The 25,516-nt window shown below is 43.0% G+C and overlaps 1 protein-coding gene across 1 annotated transcript; it reads right to left on the bottom strand.

Annotated features, from left to right (window-relative positions):
- Window positions 1-270: 270 nt before the first annotated feature.
- Window positions 271-25,125, bottom strand: SYCP2L (synaptonemal complex protein 2 like). Its single transcript, XM_037380028.1, has 29 exons — window positions 25,090-25,125; window positions 23,758-23,782; window positions 22,652-22,737; window positions 22,431-22,519; window positions 22,293-22,327; window positions 21,332-21,474; window positions 20,809-20,861; window positions 20,399-20,444; window positions 19,553-19,645; window positions 19,407-19,467; window positions 18,854-19,002; window positions 17,947-18,025; window positions 15,481-15,599; window positions 14,987-15,062; window positions 14,750-14,825; window positions 12,803-12,851; window positions 11,632-11,687; window positions 10,941-10,995; window positions 10,196-10,352; window positions 9,073-9,122; window positions 7,864-7,960; window positions 7,348-7,439; window positions 7,119-7,182; window positions 5,229-5,360; window positions 4,361-4,479; window positions 2,955-3,049; window positions 1,390-1,489; window positions 1,250-1,308; window positions 271-763 (listed from the first exon to the last, which is right to left on the bottom strand). Exons 1-29 carry the CDS (start codon window positions 25,123-25,125, stop codon window positions 649-651), a joined length of 2,406 nt encoding a protein of 801 aa, XP_037235925.1. The 3' UTR covers window positions 271-648.
- Between the last annotated feature and the right edge of the window lie 391 nt (window positions 25,126-25,516).

The following is a 25,516-nucleotide window of genomic DNA, read 5'->3' as shown; positions in this document are numbered from 1 at the left end:
AAATACATGCGCATGTGACTGGGTGGAAAAGATGGAAACTAAGCTTTGTATCAAAGTTAGCAAAGTATGCAGCTTCCTTTACAAATTGAAACGGGGCCATAAATTAGTGATTAGGCTCTGAAGAGTTTAACAACTTCAACAGAATATTTAATTAGGATACAAGGTAAATTAATAAATTTGGGTTTTAGAAATTGAATTTGGAGGCATCAAGGTTAGATGTTGATAGACTGAAAAAGCAAATGACAGAAGCACACAAGGTGGTGTGGGGCTGCAGAGCTCCTAGCCACACAGGTGTCACAACGGCACAACTCCAAGGGCAAGCGGGACAAAGGGACAGAAGATAACTGCATTGGGGGTCACTAACTACACAGAAAACAGCCTCAGGACAAAGGAATCCCCGAGATACGAATTCAGGAAAAGCATCACTACCTGATAGTCCTTTCCCTCACCTTCTTCCTTAGGCAAGTGCTTTTGGACCACTTTCCCTAGATGCTAGCAGGGCAAATATGGCTTTCTCTATGCTTTCCATGCGTCGGGACCGGAGGCCTCACAAAGAACCAGCCCCACATGTAGGCTGACCAAAGGTTTCCCCTCCCAGGACTTCAATTTCATTTTCTCACTTCCAACACTTCTCAGTCAGGCCACAGCTCAGAGCCCACCACCCCCACGGCACTGCTTGTGCACCACACGTACCGTTGTATTCTGGATAGCATCAGCAAAACTGTTTGCTGTTTCACCCAGGGCCGAGTCAATGGACTGAATTCTGCAAGAAAAGTGAGCTTGGCTAGTTTGCCTGTGAAGCATTAGTAGTTACTGATGAAGCTTGAACAGAGATTATTTACCAATCAAAATGAACCTGAGGATTCCCCCTTTTGCAGCTTTCGGCCCAGCATTTGCACCAACAGTACCTTTTACATAGGAAACTATTATTACCTCCTTCCACCCTCTTGGACCCCTGGATACAGATGTGACCAGAGGGCGCACCTCATTCCAGATCCTGGTGCAGGTCTCTTGAGGTACATGCCTGTCATGCACAACTTCCCACACAGAGTCCCTCCTTGCACCCTTGTCCCAATGCAAAACCCTCACAAGGCTGCAAAGGCTCCATCAATGACCATCAAGCAGAGGTGCCATACTGGGTTCAAAATACTTCCTGAAATACCAGTGAGGGTACCACCAGCCTGGCTACTGCCCTCTTTAACCATCTTCGAGGATTTGTGACCATGCAGGGCAGCTGGTAGGGACATACCTTTGCTTTTGCTGGTTGCAGAAAGAATTCAGTTTGAGCAGCTGCGTGTTCCAGAAGTCCTAAAGAGAGCCCCAAAGAAAACCCCCATTACTTGGGAAGGAGGTACCTTCATGGGCAGGCGCACAAGAAGTTGTACACACCACTGCATCCTTCTCCATGTCTACCAAGATTTGAGTTTCCTTCTCAAGACTGGCAAGCTCTGAAACAACAATCTTCTGGAAGGTCTCCAGCTTACTCAGCCTAGTGATGGAGAACAGAAGTAAGTTTGACACTTTAACATGCAATAGCACAAGGCAGATGACAACCCTTTCAGCACCAAACCTGCCTTTTAGGCAGAAGAAAATGTCCTTGCTGAACTATGTGAGGCAGTTTTGCTCTCAGGTGTGTCACAGAGCACATGAACAGCAACTAGTAACAGAGGTGCAGGACAGAGCACCCAACAGGGTTCCCAGGGCATATTCTCCTGGCCTCCAGGGATTTCAGCAGAGATTTCCCCAGACAAAGAGAGCATCTTGGCACAAAATTGGATTTCCTACCATGAGTCTGATATACACGTACAGTGTTGTGACAGGATGCCAGAGATTTCTAAACCTTCACCAGCAACACCCTAACTCACTTGGGTTTGCTACTTTTCCCTGGTGATGGGACACCAACCCATCATCTGATGGTGACTTCAGAAACTACCCTTCTGGGGTAGCGCAGTTTTGCCTCCACTGTCCTGCAGCTCTAGTTGGCTCCAGGTTACTTGGTTAATAACATCAACGTACAGAGCAGCACCTCACTGCCGCCAACTCCAAAGCATCCCCTGGTTTTGTTTTGGGGGTTTTTTTGTCTGTTTGATTGTTGTTTTGGGGTTTTTTTGTTTTTATTGTTTTTTTAAACACACTTCTCCATGTACCTTAACAACAAGCAAATTCTGCTTATGGACATCCTGCTGATACCTGGGATTTTGCACTTTTACAGGCTGTCATTTCACATATATGAATATAGGTCATATATTTGACCTAACTCCTGGAAATTGAATGTGTAGAAGATACAGAGGCCTGATAGACTTACTCATATCTTCGGCTGTGCTTGTATTTCACTTAAAAATCCATAACTATTATAATTGATTTCTATTATAATTGATTTTTTTTATTTAGCTCCTATCTAAGAAATTTGACAACCTGCAAAGCACAAGGACCTTCTTAAAGCCCCATCTGGTGAGTGCCTGTGAAGTCCACTAGCTGGATATTATTTCATGTACATGGAAACAATCTACAGAAATGGGTCTATAACAGACCCCCTCACTTTTCTTCTCCCCCACTTCATTAAGTAAGAGTCCGGTCTCTTTCTTAAAAGATGTAGAAACAGAAGCTACTAAGTGTAACAAGAGGGGTTTTAAACAGATTTGTGAACAATGGTGACTATCAGAAGACAGTCTAAGGACTGACTGCTTCATCAACTGCTCCCGACTCAGGCTCGTTTTGCATTAATTAATCCATCCATTCTTCTTTACAGGAAAAAAAAAAAAAATATCACAGGATCTACACTTCTGGAATTCTTCTTACAGAGGAGCAGGAGACACACACAAGCTATTTTGCCTTACAAACCATAATAAGTGCAGTAGCTTACTATCAGGTTCACTTAAAGAGGCATTCCTTTCCACGTCAATCAAAATTTACACAAAGCTGAAGCTGTTTTCAGCCAGCAGCAGGCAGCTTACCTGCACTCATGGATCTGGTTCAGCAAGGTGGACAAGTTCTTCTCCGAAATCCTCAGGGCATTCTGTGCACTGGTCTCCATCCTTTTGTACCGTGACTAGCCACAGGACGCACCGTTAGCGATGGGCAATGGCCCAAGCCAAAAACTAGAAGTGTAGTTTGCAAAAACTTTGCCTGGAATGCAAAACCCCCTGCAGGCTGCCATTCAGCTTAGCAGAAACCATCTTAAGTCACATTTAAGCTGAAGTGAGATGACACGTAGAAAGGGCACTCCAAATATGAACTGATTTCATTCAGCCACACTAGTTATACCAACAAACTCCTATGTAACCCATGCAGCTTCAGGTCAGGGTCATCTTATCCAGCCAGCAAAGCAGTGAGCTTCACCCCGTACTGCAACACACTTAACTGCACAAAACCAGGTCTTTGTTAGTACCACTGCAGATCAACACCAATGCAAACCATGTGCATTTTATTCACTACTGATTTGTAACTACCTTGACTCAAGGACTTTGTGCCAAAGTTTAGTGTGAACACTTAGCACCAGCTCAAACAACAACAACAAAAAAATCATGGTTGCACAATATGAAGTGCTGATCCAGTATGTCTGCTCTGCCATGTCTAGTTTGTTCAAAGCTTTTAAACACAGGAAGATGCTGTGATGGGTCAGATACTTCCTCTCATATCAAACTTAGTTTAATGCCCACATTACTTGTTATGGCTAAATCAACAGTAGCAGCTGGCTGCTTGCACTGCATGTCAAGCACATCTATGCAGCTGAGTGAACCAAGAATATACAGCTTGTATACTACCAATCGTGCAACCAGCATCTCTACATACTACTAAGCTCAAAGACACAACCGTGTCCATGTGGATCTTACATGTTCTAGTCAATAGGTGCAGCCTGTATTGCTGTTTTCCATTATGGAAAAGCTGCATAGTCTTGCATCGCAGTGAAACTGCTCTGTGCTCCAAAAGGGAGTTTCTCTGTTTTTGATACATGCCCATGACATTGACAATGACCCACAGATCCAGTGCAGGTACACCGTCACTATTCTGGGTTGTCTTTCACAAAAACTTTGATCCTTTCCCTCTGAGGAAAGTATTTGAAATGCCTAACCAAATCTGATGTTCCAACATATTGAAAAGACAAAAAAAAAAAAAAAACCAAAAAAAACCCACTTATTAAAAATTCCTTTCTGCCTTTCCTGTAACACTTCTCAGAGTATATAGGTTGTGCAGACCACCTCTGGGAGCTTCAGGCTAACCAGAGGCTGCAGCCAAAACCCTGCTTTTGGACGCAAAATATAAATGGGATGTTTGCACCAACTCCCCTGGTGATAAAAAGGTGATTTCACATACTATAGGAAGTGCCACACACAGCACACATTAAGAGAATGCACGTTACCCAGAGCAATTTCTTTAGTTGGCTGATGAAGCTCTCAAATGCAGTAATCACCCCTGGATCACTGATGTCTTCAGGCATTTCAAAAAATACATCATCCACATTATCATCCTTTTCCTGACCTAGGAGAAAGCACATGCCCAGTTAGTACAATGCTGGAGGGCTTCTTGGAATATAAACTCTCCTGCTACTGAAGGCTTTGTCATTCACGTGAATGCAATTTGTGATAGAGCTAGAATTTTAGTCTTGCTCTTCTACAGCCCACAAGCAGGAGGGAAACTGCCCCAAAAGGCATTGAGAAAGACTTGTCAGAAAGCAGCATGGAAGTAGAGGCATGATACTAACCAAACACAGAGCACAACGTATTTACAGGTAACGAGGCAAAAGCACAGCACGAAGGGGAAAAGAACAAAAAGAAAAGTCAGGCCACTTTTCCTGTCTTCCGATTCATTTCAAGGGAAGCCTAGCCCCCTTCTGTTCGGACTTAGCAGTGTTTTGCAGTTACTTTGTCCATTATCTGCATGGTTTTTTCAGGGGTTTTTTTTGGTTGGTTTGTTTGTTTTGATTTGTTTGTTGGGGTTTTTTAACAGCTCCAGACAATCACTGTTCAGAAAGACTAAAAGGTGTGGACATCATTAAGTGGCTTCTTAAGTGGATCATGGTTAGTGAACCCAAAATCCCATATTCACACCTCTACATAGGTGGTACCCAATGGCAGCACTGCAACACATGCCTTATGCTATGTTTTGACTTTTGGAGAAGATACTCTCCCTACAGATATCTCTCTTCAAGCTTCCATGTGACTTCTACATCAAAAAGAAAAAGCTGGAAGCATTTAAACACTTTACCTGAATTGTCAACCTGACTTTACCTGTTTGGATCTCAGCTTTGTTCTCTACTGAATCAAAGGCATCCCTTGCTTTATAGGAAGCATCAGGGGACAGATCACTTGCTTCCCACCTGGAAAATTTAGGTTTTTTTATGACAGTGCTGCTTAATATACCTAGAAAGAGAACAGAAAATGTTTCAGAAAAGAGTTGTTCTTTTGCATGAGGTATGTGCTAGTATCTACCAGCTACTTAAGCAGAAACCACCACTTAAACTACCAATGCCACAGAAAAGCGGGCAACTTCATTTTAGGGTCTGGCATCACACTTACAGGACAGGGTTAAGACTGCACCAGCAAGTATTTTTCCCTTGCAAAAGCAGGCAACTAGACTGCCTAGCGCTACACAGACAACTGGAAAGCCACCATGTCTCCAACTTAAAGACAATTTTGCTCTAACCATTACAATAAATAAATAAATAAAACACACACACACACACACTCTTGTCCAGCTTCTTTACATTCCTTCTTCCAACCCAAGATCTCAATCTGTTTATGCTTATTTGTTCCTAAGCTGGTTTCATCTGCTCTGGGGGAAAAAAGAAAAAAAAAAAAAAAAGAAGAAAAAGAAAAAACCAAACCAAAACACATATAAATACAGAAGAGAGAGAAAAAACTGACCACGCCCATAATAGCCTTCTTTTCTGCAGCTTCACTGGAGTTGCCACACAATTTCTTTTAACCCAGGAAATTCCTCAGGAACACTGTGAGGAAGGCTGCAGCCCACATTTTAAGGAAAGCTTACAAAAAAAAAAAAAGTCATTCCACTGCCTCAGTGTCCACTTTTCTGAGCTCAGTGAGGTATCTGCATCTGACCGACCACCTCTCTGGAGTCTCCATAGGGCAGGAAGGTGATGGATCCCAGGGCAAGGGGGACAGTCGGATCACGAAGAGCATGTTGAGGTAGATTTAGGGTTCACAAAGCAAAAGTCCAGATGCAGTCGCAAACCACACCTGAAATTTCTGAATGTAACACTACTTCTGCCATTGCATGGTATCAACTCCTCTCCAACTGTAAGACTGTAAAGAGTGATAAAAGTCCTCAGCACTTACCTTTTCCCAAAATTAAGCAGATGCATGAGTGCAGGGAAAGTATATTCTGCAAATGCTGGACAAGTAAAAGACCCATTGGGAACATGACTATAGCCAGCTCATGAGAAAAGGGATGCTTCTGCCAAGACCAAAGCTTCAGTGACTCCATTCATAGTCACAACAACAACTTTAAGACAATCTCTCAGAACTACCTCAGCATCAAGAGCATTAGGATGAAGACAGCCCACTCCTGCTCAGTTTTCCTTGAATTTCAGTTGTTTCCAGTCACAAAGAGACTGCGCTGCAGTTTTGAATTAGTTTGTGCAAGTTCAGTTTCATTTAAAAAAAAGCAAATAAATCCCTAAGTGCCACTTACCTAAAAAAAGCTACAACAATAATAAAGCACCAGTACAAGTCACCATTTACCAACTGCTTATAACAATGTTCTGTGTCTATATGCTTAGGTACAGAGAAAAATCAACAGTTTTCAGGGATGCTTGGTTTTTTAAATCGAAGTTGCCACTGTACTTCCAAAACATTAAAAATTAGTGTTCATGTGTCTCTTGGGTCACTGCTTTATAAATCCCCAGCTCTTAACAGCTATGCTACAAGTTCCACTGTGATCAAGGACAGGATTTAATAGTTATGAATTCTGGCATCTGTATAAAAGCATCTTACCATAGTCTGTCACGATATACGAAACAAAGAAATAGAAGGTATTTCTTACACAAAAGGTATCTCTAAAAACCTCAACACTTACTTGTCTTTGAAAGAAAATGAGAACTTTGGCAACACCCCTTTTTACTTTTAAAGAGCTCTTCCACATTACCAAGACTGACAAACCTGAGTCCTTCCGCTTAAAACTGTCTTCTTCTCTTGACAATTTGCCAGACGCGTTGTGAAACTCCTGAGGAGAGAAGGAAAAGAAAGCAAGAAGGTATCCAGTCTGCACTGCAGACAAGCTGCCAGGGTTTCACCCAGTTATAGGAAGCAAAGCAACTCGATGCATTGGTTTTAGGCGAGAAGTAGCCTGACAGCAGGTTAGGAGGAGTTCAAGCGCTGCACACTGCACCTGCATAGCCTTCTCCACATCACTGGGATAGCTCCTGGTGGATGTATTAAGTAGTAGTGGACCCTTTTCGAGCCCCTCCGAGGGCATTTCATCTGTGCAAGAGATCAACCAAATGACACAGGCAGTAGAGGTTGAATCCTATACTGACTAAAAACCTCAATTTAATGACATACATATAAAAAAAAAAAAGAAAGAAACCACCACCCTCTCCTTTCTCTCTTCACACAGGGAACAGACAGTGGCTCAGACTTAGTCCAAAGACCAATTTATTTCTGGCCATCAGTTCAGTCAATTCCTTCATGTCATTAGCCCCAGCTAAATTTCTCCCTGGTCAATAGACAATCTACAAACAATATCCAGCCCTCAGACCCAGTACAAGAAATATCACAAGGCAGAATGCTTATGAAGAAAATGCAAAATTAAAAACAAACACCACCAAAAACACACCCAAAAAGCACACCCACACATATCAAAACAACTTCCCTAACTCACTGAAGAAGATTAAAAAAGAAATACCAGCATTATCCACTGTAGGCATATCGCCTCCCTTGGAGCTGGATGTGCTTGTTTTCCTTGGCATCTCCTCTTGAGCATCTTCCCTTGATGCTCCCTGCTAAAACAAAATTGATTCTAAGCATGTATTTATTTAAACACTACTATGAAAGTAAGGGTTTGGGCTGATTTGGGGGGGCGAAAGATTTAGTTTGGTTGGTTTTTTAAATACACTAAAAGCAGAAATACACTTGAAAGATGCCTAACAATGCTAGGTCTTCCCAACACCGAAGAAGATCTGCGCCCCAAAGTTCAATGTATGCATAAGTTCTCCCTTTAGCCGTTAAAGCTGTATAGCATATAAAGATTTTAATGAACAGAATAAAAGCGTGCTAGTCAAGAGAGAAAAGAAAAAAGCTTTTACTTTCCCCTGGAAGTCTTAACACAACTACTAGTTATGGGGAGTTTAGTCCCAGACTTTCTGTATTTATGTGGGGACCTTTCCTAAACATTTAATGTGCAGCACTTAATGGCTGGGCACTGGGAGTCTGCCACTGCTAAACTGTGTTTTATTTTGCTTGATGTATGCCTGGTCCGCTAATTCCTCCATCAATATAATCTATGGTTAGTTTTCCCAGGGCTATAGGTGAAGGTGGAGAAGGACAGTGGAGAAGGACAGCTGAACCAGGGCTCAGCGTGAGCACAAGACTTGGAATAAAAACCTTGAAAATTGCCAGCAAAATGCAGAGGGGAATGTGAGCTTTCCCAAAGTGCCACCGGGAACGGGGCAGAGGACAGTGTGGGGACACAGCCCGGGAGGCCCAACTGGGATTTCTGCAGGTATGTGGATAGGCAGCTCCAGCTCTTGGCAGGACCCCAGAGCTGAATTCACTCCTGTGGAGCAACACCTGCATCCCCCAAAGCAAGTGTCACATCAAGCAATTCCTGCCCAATTTTCTGTCTATCAAAGGTAAATAGTATTATTACAGAACAACATGCTTGGGGTTCGTGCACAGTTGTTTCTATGAAGTTTCCCATGTTTTGGTAAGTTCTCCTTGTTTTCCCACTCTCTGGTAGATCAATACAGTCTCAGCAATCCTTGGCAGACAAATCAGTTCAACAGAACATTTGAGAAGAAACATAAAACCAGTTTCTAATTCCCCATTCATTTGTACATGTTTTGCACACAGCATGGTTTTAAACCTGAGGCACCTAAGGATGACAGCTCCTTACCTTCTTTGTCGGGTAGTCACCGCCGCTACTTCCAGAAGACACTGGAAGCACTGCAAGGAGAAAAGCTGAGCTGGTTACTGACAATGAAACCGTGTGCCTTACCCAGTTATGGTCTGCATCACAGCTAACTCGGTTTTGAGTCTGATTTTCTAGACATTTACAAGAGAACACTTTGCAACACTTCAAAAGCTTCAAAAAAGACCCCAACCTTTCTAACAAGGCTAGATGCCATGATGCAAATATACACCACTTGCTGCTTCCAGAGCAGCTGCCAAAAATAGGGCCAGCTCAGCAGCTTCTCTGATGGTCCCCAAGTCCCAGCCAGGACACGTGGGCTATCACTGCAGCGAGAACGATGACTCCCATAGGAACACAGTATAAAGCATAATTTCTCCCTCAACTTTCTTTTGCTTTTCCATCCCTACAGAAGCCAACAGCCACCTGAGCAAGGCTCATCCTCCATGAGAGGGATGGAGACGTTAAAAATCTCTCAGGGCAATTCAGTTTGGATTTGGAGGTTCCAGCAGCCAACAGACCCATGGAGCATGGCTACAGGGGAAGCACACTTGGTCCAGCCTGAGCAGAGAATGCTGTTGGAGGACACTATGTCTGACTTTGTACATCTCTCAGAGAACAATTGACCTATCTGTGTTTAAGAAGGGGAGCAGAGCGCAATGGTCTGCAAATTGCGTAGTTTTTCAAGGTCTGTTCCCCAAGTCAGTCGTATTCCTGGAGAGATGAAGAATGGAAAGTCATAGGGAGGAGGTATGGCCGCTCCAGAGAGATCTTCCTCTTCTTGTGTTCAAGAGCGCCAACACAGGCATCAACTTAGCACCCGTGGGCTCTTCAGCCCCACTTGCACAGAGGGCTGTACCCATGCAGACACTCAGGTGCCCGATTTCCACCTGGATGTTTGAACCCCACTGAGGGAAGGGGGTGGGAGCCTGGTCCTTCGAGCACAAGGTGCACAATGCACCTCCCCCGTGGGGCACCCCTCGCTGCTCTCCCCTGCTTGGATCAGAATTCAGCCAAATCATCCCTCTCCAAACCATCATCAGCCGGTTACTTATCTGCAGGACAGTACATCACGCACAGCTAAGCGTCAACAGGGGACCAAGCTTACCTTTTAATTTACTTCTCACCCTGGATCTTTTTCGCGTATAGTCAAGAGATTTTGGCAACAGCTCTTTCTGAGAGTCAAGGATCCAGCTTTTTTCGCTCTCACCAGTGCTTCTATTTTCATCGCTGCTTTCAGAGAAAAGATGTTTCCTGTAACTGGACTAAAGACACTATAAAAAGTGAGTCCTGCTCGGTCAGCTCCCTCCACTCACCCAGAAGCCCCCCGGCTATTCCCCCTTCATCTACTACCAAATTATTCCATTTCTTCCTTCCCACAGTACAACACCTAAAGCATTTTAAGCTGTGAAATCTGCCAAAACAGCAACAGTTAACTGTCAAACCAGCAGTGTAAAAAACACCAAGAGGCAGATGGTTGCCCTTTGCCAGCATGGGGTTCACAGCATCCTCCATCCTCATCTCCCCCTCCCTTCTGTATCTAGATAAAAGAGCTCTTGGAAGGAGGAAAGCCTCAGCATGCCTGAGCTGCAGCCAAGAGTGCAGCGAGAAGAAAAAAAAAAAAAAAAATAGCACAGACATTCACTCGCTGGTCTGGCAGTCCTGGTGCACCCTAAGCACTGTTTTCGGTAGCAACAAGCAGACTATTTTGAGGCTACCAGGCTCACATTCCTCCACCTCTGCACTGGCTAAGCCTCAAACTTCAGCCTCTTTAAGGGTGCAATCAATTTGTATAGGTGGATACACACACAGCAACCAAAGGCTCAAGGGATAAAAAAGCACAGATGACCTACCAGCCTTCTCTTGAGCTTGCCTGGTTCCTTGTTCTTGTCTCCTGTTTTCAAACTCCTGCCAAGTAACCGAGAAAGACCCCAGTAAGACGAGCAGACGCTGCAATAGCACATCACAGCAGCACAGAAGGGTCACAGCCAGATAGCAAGGACAGGGGGCTCCTCGAGACACCAACAGGAGAACCAAACTGATAATGCCAGTCATTCACCAAATTTTGCTTCTTTGGTTGATTTCTGAAAATAGCGATCTGGGGATACCTGGAAAGTAGCACTTTTTTTGTTGTTTTTTTTTTTTTTTTTAAAAAAAAAAAAGGCTATGTACTTAGAGATGGCAAGTCGCTGGCAGCTTGCTATAACTGGAGGTAGCCAAGGCAAGACAGAGGGTTTAAGCTTTTTTCAAAAATTGGTAATTTAGGCATACGATCAAGGAGCGGGGGGTGTTTGAGAATTAAAGTCTTATTATTGTCAAAACATACAGAAGTCATTATTCTCTGTAGTAGCTTTTGTATTCTCAAGTACTATTGAAATATTGCTATTGATAACATCCAGATACTGCGACAGCTAAGCAAGGAATTATTTTATCAGAAACTCACACAGCCTTTTTGATCCCATCTTAAAACAAGTTAAACTAAGGTAAAGAACTTTTCTTTCACAAAGCAAAAAGTTCATAAATGGTGCACACACAATCCCATACCTCTGATTTTGCGAAGCAACCTTCTGGCTAAGAATCTTTGCTTGGGCTTCAGCAACCTGAAAGAGAAGCAGGTATTTGTCTTGAAGTCAAATTATCCCATAAAACAAACCACAAAATTAAGATGTATCAGAACTCAGAAGGGCTAGAGGAATGGATTACGAGTCCAGCAGGAAAATTCAACTTTTTGACAGTGGGATTTGTTGATTGGAAGTGTCAGAAATTATAACAGACAAACATCAGCCTTCTATAAACAGAGTTACTTTCTCTTTTCCTTGCTTTACGAATAACGTTTATTTTAAGCAATAACATCGTAAGAGACGTCATTTGAAGCAGTAACGCTGCTAGTAGCTGCAGGTGCCAGCCAGCCTTTGGGCAGGGCTGCAGGGACAGAGGGACAGGGTACCATGGAGCAGGGCTTTATGCTGACACCCAGTGGCAGTAGCAAGGGTTGGAAGGTGTCCAGTTCCAAACAGAAATTCGGGGTGCCCGTTCAGCACCCATCGCCGCTGAGCTGACAGGCGGCAGCACCCACCCCAGGGAGGAGGCTGACAGCCAAAGGGTTTGTGCGTGGAGCCGTCTTGATGGAAGCCATCGGGAGCAAGTTCTGAGCTTCCTGAGAAAACCCACACTGGTCAAACTTTGGTATCAGGCAGAACGATTCGTTTTTATTCAGTTTTTCTAACAGTCTGTAAATATGAGTCAAGCAGAACTTCCAAGAAAAGTTTTGTGAAGACCGGCTTTAACCAGGGATTTCTAACTTGCAAAGCATGGCTCAGAACGGACTTCAGCCTCTTCTGGTTTAGCCTCTAGGAGCACAGTGAAGGACACTCCATCTGCTTTCAGTACCAGTAAGACACAAGCAGAGGCTGGCCTTCGACCTCACAGCTTCACTGCAGCAACAGCTCAAGCTGCAGTTGATTTTATCATACATTATCCACCACAAAACTCAAGTAGTGATGAGCATTCTCCCCACCTCAAAACAAAAAATTGCCACGTATAGCACCATGCAGAAAAAAACAAGAGCCTCGGATTCTCAGTTGCCTGCTCTAACAGTGTCTCCATCCTTACCACATTTCTGTGCTAAGAGATAGCCCCTACTTCAAGTTACTGCTGTTAGCTGCTGGGCGGGGACCTGAAGCGCATCTCCTAACAGCTTCTGTCTCAACTTTACCTTTTCATGACTTGCAGCATCTGAGATTTCAAAGTCATAGATTTCCTTCCTGCAAGACAACATATACGTGGCAATGACTTACAATCATGAAGAATCACCCTATGGAACTTCACTAAGAATATGGGGGGGTAGTGCAGTTTGTTTTCACCCCCCTCCCCTATGAACTCCATTATACAGTAAACAGATACTTTATTGCCTAAAAATGCTGTTTTCTCAGCTTCTAAACAAAAGCACTCATTCTTTTCCTACACAGTCTCTATCATCTGTCTTGATTCTAGCTCTTTCCATTGTAAAATTTTAATTTTAAGAGAAATAAGATACAAGGTAGCCTATCCCTGTTTACATAGTGGACATTTTGTTCCCACATCACCAATAATAGTATGTGGTAGGAAGAAATCAGAAATGGGAAAATATTTTCAGAAACATTTAAAAGGGGGGAAAAATGCATTTAACTGTTTTGAAAATTCTAATATTTAAATGTTTTCTCTCTCTAATCGCTTCTCTGTATGCATCTAGATTGTTTTCATGTCTTTCAACACTTAAACTTGACCGTATCTTCAGTTCTTTCTCCAGATTGTAACCATGTTTTAAAAAAAAAAAAAAAAAATCTACAATTATTGCTCAACACGCAGCACACCCGGGAGGCGTACTTACTAGTGGAAGAAAAAGAACTGAGCTGCTCGTTAGTTAAAGCTTCCCGAGGGAAAGGAACTCTCGGTTTCAGATGAAACACTAGAGGGAGCAGAATGACCAAACTAAGGAGTTTTTCAACTAACTTCTACACTGCTGCTCCTGCTTTACTACAAACTCTATTTGCTGCGTCAAGTTATTTGGTCTTAAAACACAGAACTTGCAGTAATGATGAAGTCCTGCATTAAGTTTTCCCATTCTTATCTACAATCAAATAAAAAATTCATCAAAACGCTTGAGTGGGGTTTTTTTTAAGCTGAGTCAGTGGATTGAAGCAGGATGCCCAAGGAAGCCCCGGAACCACCAGAACCACAGGGGAGATCCTTATGTACAGTTCGTTTGCTCTCCTGCCCAGCAGCAGACATTAGCTCGCACACAGCACTGGGCACAGAGCACAGCAAGAGGGTGCAAAAAGGCTGCATACAGCCTTGAAACCCTCCACTGCCTCTGCCCGCAGTGCCGCTGGCTTGGAACACCAGCGGACCCACGTGTGTGCATGAGGGAAGGGGTCAAAGAGACCATCCTGAAACTGTAGGACACGTGGTGCCAAAAATAAGCTTAGGTATTTGTGAAAGAATCATAGTCAAGTCCAACCGTTAACCCAGGACTGCCAAGTCCATCACTAAACCATGTGCCTAAGTACCGCATTTATGAGTCTTCTAAACACTTCCAGGGATGGCAATTCCACCACCTCCCTGGGCAGCCTGTTCATTTACAACCCAAAGAGTCGGTTTGTGAGGTACTAGCAGGGAAAAACACTTGCACCAATTAGCATCAAAGCAGTGGTTTAAAAGGTGTGTAGGGAAGAAAGCTAATCAGTCACTTCACAAAAGTCCAACTCATTAACTATAAGAAATGCTGTCCTGCAAAGTTCGGGGCAGGGGGTGAACTCATGTTCACATGATCTTCCACAAAAGTCACGATCCCCCTTATGAACAGTTACATATTTGGTGAGCTCTGGTTACACAGCTGAAGCTAAACTCCCAGTAATACAGCTGAACACTCATCCTGTACTTGAATTAAATTCATGATGAGAAAGAAAATTCACACCAAAGTGGCAGCCGAGCCAGTAACCAAACATCACAGTTCTGCAGCTCCAAAGTGCTGTAACTCTGAGCAGCCAGCCTTGCTAGCCAGGGTAGCAAGACAAACTTTTAGGTTTTTTCATATAATAATCGATAGAATAAACTTCAAAATTACATGCATTAAAACCCCAGGGGAGGGAAAACAAACAAACAAAACAGAAAAAAAGCCCACCTTGTAACTTTTTGTCTGCGAGACCCTCGCCTAGGCTTAGCTTTCGTCCTTGAAGATGAAGTTTTGGACTTTTTTGCTGAAGGAGGCAAGGAAACTACAGCTTCACCCGCTGGAGCTACTATGAAATACTTTATCTGCTTTTTGCTGTAAGGCCCACAAAAGCAGACCCTTCACCATGTCACCTGGGGGACACTTAATTGGGTCAGACTTAAGGAACTGAAGGGAGCCACGCCTGACCTGAGCCTTGGTTAGCATCTTCCACGTAAGGCTGCTGGTTCACTGTATTCACGGTGACACCAGAGTTAACCACTTTCTGCTCGGAGACATGAAACCATGAACAGAGCATGCATACGACTGATAAAGAAGTGAGGTTGGTTGGTTGGTTTTTAGGAACAGAGATTTTTACTGCTAGCCTGTGGCCACAGCTGGATGACAGGCTCATCATCAGCCACACAAAAACATTTTAGGTTGCACATAAGTGATATGATGAACTCTCACTAAGAGCATCCCACCATCCCCTTACAAGGGGTAGCAAAATTTCTTCTTTCTTTTTAAAGCACTTTTGCCAAAATTGCAAACATTGATATAAGATGGAGTTTGAAAACATTGCCAGATCTGGGTACAAACTAGTTTTCTTTGAAAGAAGGTTTTAACCACACCTATAAAAAAGGGAGACTGGAGGAGGGCAAAAAAGGGCACAAGGAGTGTTTCACCATACACCAAACACTTACTGCTACGGTGCCTGTTAACTGCTGGCTGTGCTGAGAGGTTAAGTTGTCTGATAGAGTCTCCACGTTCCCAAAGTTTGAAGGATCTTCCGTCATCTGTGGTTTGCTGGACTCTGGTATTGCTGCAGAAAAGCAGTTGAGCGAGAAGGTCATTGCAGTAATTGAATACACACACCACCACCCTTTTCCGTTCTTGCTTACGTGCACAGAAGCATAACGATACAACTTAACAGGCACAAACATCTCAAAATTTTTAATAGAACAGAACCATCAAAAATCTCCAGATTATACAGAATTGCCAAGCGAAATCAACAGCATTTTGAGTGTACCCCTTCCAAGCCCCTCTTACTATATAAATACATATAACTATCACCTTATTTCTACCTTGGCTCTTAGTTCTGGAAGACATGGAACAACCCTTTGTGTCCAACTAAAACAACAAACCAGCAGGATCTTCCACCACCTCTGTTTCCTTCCACTGAAGGTCCACTGGGCACTGCAAAAGTTGTGTCGCTACAGATAAACTACCTTCTGCCCTTTGTACTCCTTGCTTGCTTCAAGGAGTAGTGTCCACCTTGTACCTCTCTGCGTGTTTCATGGTGGACACTAATGAAGGAATTTCTCCCTCACCTGTACCTCCAGGATCTGGAGGACTTCCATTCTAGCTCATTCTGGGTTGTAACTGGAGGAAAATGAGGAGTACTACCAAAGTAGTTACTGCCTCAGACATTTAGAGCTGAAGTAGCTCTTTCTACTATGCACCTGGAGAAATCTGACATACACAATAACTAAGAGGAAAGTAAAAATTTGGTTTTAATATCAGCACAGAAAGAACGCTACCTAACCTAAGGGCTCTTCAAACTCGTGATCCATTTCTGAGACGGTGGGTGCTGGCAGTAGAAAGAGCTGTGAGTTCATAACCTTAGAAGATGTGGAAATCTCTCTTAAACAAGTTACACCGAGGAACAATCTGCACAAAAAGTAATCACTTCAAAAATTGAAATACAGCCAGTTTTGCAGCAAGGACATATCCCGGCCTTCAAGAAGGAAAGATCACTGTACAGAAAAAAAAGCCACCTCCCAAATAATTTGAGACTGAAATTGAGCTAAGGAAACATTGCCTGTTGATGATCAATTTGATCATGCACGCCTCTTGCCTTTGTGCTGAAAGCAGCTTTTCCTCAAGACTAGGGGTCACAGCCTTGCAAAGCAGGGTAGAGGGAAAGAAAAAAGCTACTTTCTCTTCCCCTTGGACAAACGCCAGGCTTGGACCTTCCTTTGGGTCAGGCTCCCAAGCATCACATCTGTACTTCAGGCTCTGTGTTCGCTCGACATCTAGCATGTTTTGGATCAAAATGAAACCCATCAAACAATGCTGGAAGGAGATGTCATGCAGGAGATGGTCACTGGCAGCGCGAGAGACAGCACCACTTGATCACAGAAAATTCGGTGTGTCCAGTTCGAAGAAATACAAAGCACTTGCTCTAGGCTGGTGAGAAGAAGGAAATAACGGCTATTCCAGGTCCAGCTAAGAGGCTTTCCTACCATAAGGCACATAGGCACATTTGTAGCTGGGGCACACACGGGGACAGCCCTGTGACACAAGGTATTTCCAGCAGCACTGCCCCTACGCGTGGCAGCAGGTCACCTCCTGCAGACAGGAGCAGCGTAGCCACTCAGCTCTCTACAGACAGGGCCTGCAGGTGAGCGTTTCTGCAGCACCAGGCACCTCCAGGGCATCACTCACCCTGTGTGGGGAAAGAGGACTGGAGCACACCGTTCTTTATCACATCCCCTTGCCGAAAAGGAACAGAAGTCACATCCCTGCAGGAAGCCTCGGCAGAGGCTGCCCCACCACACACACCCCACTGCGCAGAGGAGAGCGCGTTAAGTGCCAAGGTGTGAGCACTGGTCCATCAGAGGACCTGTGCTTCCACGGGGACACAGATGCCACCGTCCCCTCCTGCAAGGAATCTCCCACAGGCACCTGCATGGCACAGCCAGACCACCAACCATGCACAGGGCGAGCAAGAAGGGAGGAGAGGTGGGTGCATCCCACTGCAGCTGCAGATGGAGAAACACCACTGCACACGCTTGGCACGTCAGAGGTCAGCCAGCAGCAGAGGTGTGCCTTGCCAGCCACCTGCCAGCAGACAGATCCCGTCTCCACGAGCAGTTCCCCTTCCCATGCAACCTCAGCAGCCCATGGTCACGGTGCCTCATCCTCGCTCCCTGGGACTCAGCATTTGCATGAGCACCAGTTACCAAGCTCATGAGATACAAACAGTAGAAAATTGAACTTGGGGGTTTCTTTTTTTTTTTTCTTGGGGGGTGGGGGGGGTGGGGGGTGTCATGTGATTGACCACGAGCTGTGGACTGCAAGTGAAGATACTCATTTGAAAGCCAAACAATTTAAATTTCATTAAATAAAACAATAATTTCTAAAAAAAAAAAAATAAAAAAAATCACCTGTTTCATTCTGCATGGCTTGCTCCCCAGCATGGACAGACTCCCCAGGATGGACAGACTCCTCTTCAGCCATATCTATCTGTTGGTGTGAATTAATCTCATGGGAAGTGACCTTAAAAACAGTAAAGTCTTTATCTAGTTAAGGCAGCTACTTAATAACAAAACAAACAATTGTTAAACGCCAGCAGCAAATCATTGGATGCTAATTGAGTTGACTATTTAGAATGGACTCAGCTCCTACAAGGATAAATGACAGCCACTATACTACAGCTATTTACTGTCACACCAATATTTGTGCAAACCCCATGGTGTGTAAACAAATCACGAGTATAAGAAATTAACATATTAAGATTTAAAAAAAAAATAATCACACACATCCCCCACGTTTTTACAATAGCTCATAAAAAACTTGAGGTTTTCAAGTGTACTCTACTTTTAATCTAGAAGTACTATTAAGATTTGAGTCTTCCAGCACCCCTTTTCTCCAGGTTTTTGTGTCAGTTTGCTCATCCTGTGCAATGTTAGTGCTTCGAGCTAATGTGAGAGCACATTTATATTTCTAGCTATGCAATTAAATGCCATAGGCTTTATTTACTACTTCAGAAACACGGCAAAAGTAATCATAACACGTTGAATTGATTAACAAACCAATTTAACCTTCCAGCTTCTAAACCATAAATTAGAGTCCCTTGAAACTTCTTTCCTAAAGTCTCTAATTTCTTTCAGGCCAAAGTTAAGAACATCTAAACAGTGGGTCAAAAATCCACAAGAGGAAGACAGATATATAATGAACATGCATAAGTAAACACACACAAAAAACCCCAAACAAAACCACTGATTTTTTTTCCAGTGTATATCAAGTAAAATATAGTTTAGAAAAGAAAAAACATTCATACCAAGAGCTTACCATCATTTTTTCATCACCCAGAACTTTTCCAAGTATACTTAAAATGTCGAAGTCAGCACTGAAAGTTATTTTGATTTTTCTTGCTTCGGTTTTGTTAAAAGTAGCAGGAACCTTCATATAAATTGTAACAATCTTTTGTCCACCATCCTCTGGGCAAAAAAACCCCAAGCAAACAAATAAAACAGTTAAATCTGTTTTAGAGCAAGACATTCAGTGTGCCACCCCAAAAAAATCTTAATTAGTGTTTGGGATTTTTAAAAAGTCTCTTACACCTTGAATTTCCAATTCCTCTGTTCATCCATTTCTTTCTCATTGGATCTAGACAATTATGCTGTTCCCCAATACATCTATAAAGTGACCCCTCAACACACCCTGCTTGTGTAGGGAGGGTGGGCTACTGTGCTAAGGGGGCCCCTAGACCTCCAACAAGACCAACAGGGAGACAGGAGAAGACACAGAAACTCTCCTTGGTGATGGTGAAATTTTAGGTTGGCTCCATGTGTCTTGTGGACCCACAGCCAAAAGGAATACAATGCCAGCTGGGAAATCTTACCCTTCAGGCTGTAACCGCTGACGGCTTCTTTCGACAGCCTCACCGTGTCCCAAAGAGCACCCTTTGGAAAACCAAAGCCATCACATCAGAAGAGCTGAGCGGAGTCAGCGTTATGCTAACCCAAGGCCACCTGGCTTTGCTGTTACCCCGTTACTGTCCACATAGAAAGTCACGCTCTGGCTGCCAGCGTTGAAGTCAATCCAGAACTCCTCCAGCTTCTCATCTGGTGGCTTCTTCACCTGGGGAAGAAAAACAGCTGCACTGCTGCTCCCAGTGAAGAAAAAAAAAAAAAAAAAAAAAAAAAAAAACAACACACAACAAACACACACCACAACTGCTGCAGCATTCTCAGTTTTCTTTAACAAAAAATTGGAAAGTGTTGCCCTACACGTGTGTATATACATATACACACCTTGCAGAAATAAGACTTGGGATCAACCTGCGAGTTGCCAGCCTGCCGCTCAGCCGGCCATACCCACAGTCAGACGTGGCTCTGCATCAGCCGAGGGAAAGGCGATACACAAATGCTCAGTGTTTGTGGTGAGAAAGACTCTACAAAAGCTTTTAGTAGCTTTCAGCACTTGAAATAAACCTAAGCAGGGGAACTGGCTTCCACTGAGTTGGTTTTGATTCGATACGACTGTAAGGAGTGGTGCCGCAAATACATTTAAAGACCAGCAAAGCAACGTGCAGGATCCGTAACTGCGGCTACGGCCTCTCCTGCATGGACATCAGGCTGCTCTTGTTTTCTGGCAGCCTGGGAGCAGCTCTGCTGGAGGAATCAGCATTGTCCTATCCTATTTCTTTTTAGAGATCTCTCTTCTGTCATCGCCTGAAAGAGAAGTGCTGCCTACATCGTTTGGCTGATACAAAAGCAAAGTCAGCAGCAAGGAGAGGAGAAAAAAAACCACCAAACCCAACATATACCACAAAGCAACATTTTAACAGCAATAACACTGTAGGGAAGGTGTCACAGTGTTAAGGACTATTACCTCGTTCACGTCAGCAAAAGCAGACATACAAGGAAATGAATAGACTCTGGAAGAAAAGCAGACTTCACATGATACAGTCAACATCAGAGTTCAACTTTATCAAAGATAAAATCATTAAGATTGGTTATTGATTTTATTGTTCAAGAAATAATTAATAAAGTCCTAAAAGTAAATTAAGCTAGGAGAAGTTCAGACAATACAGTATTTTATTAGTGATGCACTGTCTTCATTGATTTTACTTTCAAAAAAAAAAACCACCATTAAAATGAATAAAATCTTAAAAACTTCATTATTCGTATGTGATTTAAATTACTATTTTTTTAAAATATAACCCAGCTCAGTTTACAATCCTAGTTTTTCCCCTCTGCACTAATGCCAGCACCAGTTTATTCTGTTGGTTCACAGCTTACCTGCTTTCATCCCCAAGCCTTTCATTTAGCTTGTTAAGAAACTTTCTGCAGTCCTTCAAGACAAATGGCATCTTATTAAAAATAAGGCTACATTTCCTTTGCAAAGAGTTATTCTATTGGGCTGTGTAACTTCTATTCCAGTTACAAGCTTTCAACTGGTCAGTTGAAAAGGGGAAGAAACACTCAAGTTGCTACAAATGGCTGGACCCAATTTACAACCAGCAAACCCCCAAACAAACCACAAAATTTTTTTTATGCTTTAGAAGTAAAATAAAATAGCTCCTATTTCTGAATTAACAATATGCCATTTTATATTTGCCAGATTAAAAAAAAAAAAAAAAAAAAAAAAAAAAAAAACACCACCACCACACACACACCATCCACAAATAACTACATAGCTTTGTGTATTAATAAAAATCAGTTTTGTAGGAACTTCTTACAAGGACGTCCTGACCGAACTCAACCAAAACTAGCCCCTATACACACTTGTCAAGTATGTTGTTTTCAAAATAAAGACCCTCACCGTCTCAAATTCTCTATCCTGGATCTCTTTGAAAGCTTCAGCAAGATAGTTATCTTCAAACCAATGGTGAACAAGGTCATCCCTCCATTTTTTTGTCATTAACCTACAAAGTGCTTCTGAAAGGGCAACCTGAAGGTCATAATCTAGGTGGTAAACATAAGCACAGGGTAAGTATCACAGCCCAGCATAACAGAGAGTTATAACGTTGCTACTCTGGCACTTATATGCTACAGTCGCATTCATCAGCCAGCTTCAGCTTCACCAAGGAAGGCAGCAGAGGGTAACAGCCAAGCGTTATCTCCAGGCATCCCCAGCTCAGTGAGGTCAGGGTGTGGAGCACTAACCACAACACCTGCATGTGTCAGGAGATGTTCTTGGGGGTCGGGGGGGATGAGAGCGGCGCCTCATCACTGACTCCCCAGGATTAAGTTTCATTTCACATGCCATGCTAACACCCTAGAAAGTGTTATTGCTAGGAGAAGAAAAAAGAGATTTCACTCAAGAGACTGCAAACCTTGTTAACAGAAGGTTGTCCATATCATGGCAAAGTAGTTAAAATTTGTTTTCTAAAGACTAATAGCCAGCGTACTTTGTAAACACATACATAAAGCAGATCTCATTACCTTTCAACATACATCAGTTTAGCTTTTCTTATTAACCAATATGAATTACTGACTAGAAAGAATTAATGCATTGTCGCATCTAACAGCTTTTGAATAATGTTTTCCTAAAGTACTACCCAACTTTCCTCCTCCCAAATCAACTCTTGACAAGGAAATAATTAAAATTATAATTCATTTTCAATTATAATAAATAAATATTATATATAATAATAAAATTACTGTAATAATTCAAAAATAATAATAATAATGTAATAGTATTATATAACATAATAAATAAGCAGATTAAGTAAAGCCAGAGAACCCCAGCTTCACAAGAATAACCACTAAATACTTCTTACCACCAACCTCCAGTATAGTTTTTGCAAGGTCTTTCCTGAAACGACATAATGCAACAAGTTAAAGCAGAGAAATAACTTTAAGTCTTGTTGCAGCAAAGATGCTGTTTAGCTACTGGAGCTTGAGGGAAAGCCACTTACGTGAGCGAGCACATCTCCTCGGACAGAGGGAATTTCTTTCTCTGTTCCCGTGAGACACTGTTGAGTATAGAGTTGAGGGTCCTCAGAGTCTTTCCCCCAACAGAAAAAGGGGCAGAAGGGAAAGTGAAATAATTGAGTAACATTTTTCACATTCCGTATCTAATTACACACACTTCTGTGCACACCTATCTGTGATTTTCTTCTCCTAGTAGAAGTCTTACCTCATGCCGCAGAGAGTAGCAAATGTTTGCTTCTGTCACTAGATGCCCTAGTTCAGGTAAAAATAAATTCACCAGCTCTTTCTTCCCTAGAAAAATCATTGGAAAGGTTACAGCTAGCAATGAGCTGGTCTCCATATAAGACAGTTGAAGCAACTACAGCTTGTTGTGTTGAAGGAGTAAAAATATCCCAGCTGCGGATGAGTTTTAAATTAAAACAAAGCTTCCAACCATTTAATCCTAGCCAGAAAAGGGAACTGGTAACTTCTCCATAAAAAAAGCTCCAGGTACTTTTAACTACTGGCCTGGGTAACTATTTAAATGGGTACAGAGAGGAGAATCTACTTGCTAACTGCAAGAGATAAATCCGTAATACACAGCTTTTGTCAAAGTCCACAAAGCAAACCACTAGAGTATTAACCAGAAGACACTCATGCCCACTTTGGTCCCACTGGAACAAGCTACAAGGATGAATAAGCTCGTGTTACCTGGCCCGCAATGTAATGTTTAATTTTTACATGCCTTGTGAGCCTGGATGTCTGGACACATGGGTACTTGTGCTTTCTGAAAGCACCTGCTCCCCTGCCTTAATGGACAGCCAGCAGCCACAGAGAAAAACCTACCCACCGAAGTGAACGAGGACAGACATCCCTCCCTCTGCCTTGTCAGGGTGGCTGAAGGAATTACCACGTTATTCTGCAGCGGTGGTTGCCTTCAGCAAGGGAATAACATCTGAAGCCAGTATGAACAGGCGTGCAAGAGCAGAGCTTCTCGCCCAAACTCCCTTCAGAAGCGCCGCTTACTCCAAGCAAGTGAAATATTTGATGCCCCCCATTTAGACAAGATGCCCCAGCTAGGTGTTTTTGTCAGCATATTCAAAACAAGCAAGTAAAGAGAATGGTAAAAGGGTTTGTGCTCTGATCTAAACAATGAAATTTAACGGGAGAAAAGTCAGCAGGAGGACTGAAAGAAGACATTGCAGGGAGGACGAGGGGGAAGGGAGCAGAAGGGAGAAGAGGAAGGGGATAGAATTCAAGCAGAATTAAGAAACGTGTTACCAAGACTGAGATTCAGGATATCAAGGAACAGAAGGGGGAAAAAATACTGACCTTCACTGCTGCACCGGCAAATCACCTGACGGAGAAAGCGAAAGAAGCCTTCATTAACACTCCACAGCCCGAGAACCACAGCACTCAAAGCGCTGAGGTGCTTATGCCCCCACCATCACAGCTTCCAGGGGTGAAATAACATAAAACATCAGTGTACCCACATCAGGGAAAACAGTGCCGCCTGATGCAGGTGTGTCACATATTGGTCACCCCAGGTGGGCACTATGTAGGGGGAGTAAAGGGAACAAGGCACCCACTTCCCCCAGGGATTTCAGCAGCACTTGAGAGCGCGGTGCCCTCAGGTCGCCTGCAAAACCCACATCGTGGCATCGCTTTGTTACTTTTATTACACCTATGGGCCTATGTAAAAACATGTTTTGCATTTACACACTACTACAGTGCTATATATCATAACGTGTAGTATCTGAAGAGTGTTAAAGTCCCTTAAGGAAAATAAAATATAAAATAAAAAAATTAAAGAAAAAAAAACCAAAACCCAAACAAATAGCGTTTCGTCCTCCACAGCGAAAGCATATGAAAGAAATGGAAAAGGAAGAAAAAGAGATCAAGTTTTGACAAATCAATAATTTAAAATATTTCATATGATTTCCATGTGGTTAGTAGACAAAGAAGAATATTGGTTTTGCCCAAATATCTTTTATCAAGTCTCCTAAAAATAATCATAAATATGCACACAAATACCAATGCACAAAGTGACACAGTTCCAGTAAGCTACAGACAGCAAGACTGGGGGACCAGCTTGGGTAAAGAAGTCCAAAGTACCCTTCCTACTGCAATTTTACATCACTTAGGACTCCGATACCTTTAAAGTTACAAATATTTAAAATAGAAACCTAAGTAAGAACTGTAAGCAGGTCAGATTATTCTTTAAATCTGCTGTTTCAAACACCATAGGACCAAATCACCAGGACCACCTCGTCAAACACGCACATAAGGTGCAGCTCAATGTCAGTAACTTATGCTCTAAAAAAGAGCTTTGGCACAAAAGCTTTTGTTTACAAAACATCAGAACTTCTTGCACATTTTCCTGCAAAAAATAAACACTTGGCTTTATGTTAGAAAACAAGAAAATGCTGCAGCCCTGTGCAGCCCCACAGCAGCTTCTCCCAGGTGTGTCAAACCTCAGCCTAACGCGAGCCCTGAGCACACTGCTGGGTGCTGCCCCTCCACACCACCTGAGCTGCATCCCAGGCTCAGTCCTAGGACCAAGGTTTGTGTAACTATTTGTTTTTTAACAGGGAACTGTTTGCAGACAACGGCTTTCTTATCCAATAAATGTGACCCTTCTGCCCCCTTCATGCACATACGTACCAATGCAGAGTCAAAGAAGTCTTCAAGAAGCGACATCAAAGATTTATTCTCATTTGGGTCGATGAGGTTCACAAATGCTCTCGTTCTTTCAAACCAAGATACCAGGTAAAGTTAAAAGAATCAGTTAAAACCTGGGAAGGAGGATTGATAATCTTTCAACTAGATACATCTGCAGGAAACCTTATGCACAGAGACAGGTTTTTCAGTCCTTAAACTTCAGAGTCATATGCTGCATCGAAGCTACACGGCATTAAGGAACTAGGATTTTGCTAGGAGAGCATGAGAAGCGCCACCTTCGTACCCATTCAGCTGGACTTATTCCCCCCCTTCCCTCCTTTTGTCCTTCTTTCTCATCTCAAGGCACCCACTCTTGGTGCTCAGGACCTCCTTGACACAATGCACACTGCTAATGGCATCGTAACTCCTG

This window comes from Falco rusticolus, chromosome 3, assembly GCF_015220075.1.
Source record: "Falco rusticolus isolate bFalRus1 chromosome 3, bFalRus1.pri, whole genome shotgun sequence".
NCBI classification, from domain to species: domain Eukaryota; kingdom Metazoa; phylum Chordata; class Aves; order Falconiformes; family Falconidae; genus Falco; species Falco rusticolus.
This window is presented reverse-complemented; position numbering and strand designations above follow the sequence as displayed.

What these genes read in the sequence shown, in the direction of transcription:
- SYCP2L (XM_037380028.1), bottom strand. Translation starts at nt 25,125, where the DNA reads ATGTCGCTTCTTGAAGACTTCTTTGACTCTGCATTG. An exon ending in AGGATAGAGAATTTGAGACG is followed by an intron (nt 20,862 to 21,331) that starts GTGAGGGTCTTT and finishes TTTGTCTTGAAG; the next exon opens with GACTGCAGAAAGTTTCTTAA. An exon ending in TGGGTGATGAAAAAATGATG is followed by an intron (nt 18,026 to 18,853) that starts GTAAGCTCTTGG and finishes TCACACCAACAG; the next exon opens with ATAGATATGGCTGAAGAGGA.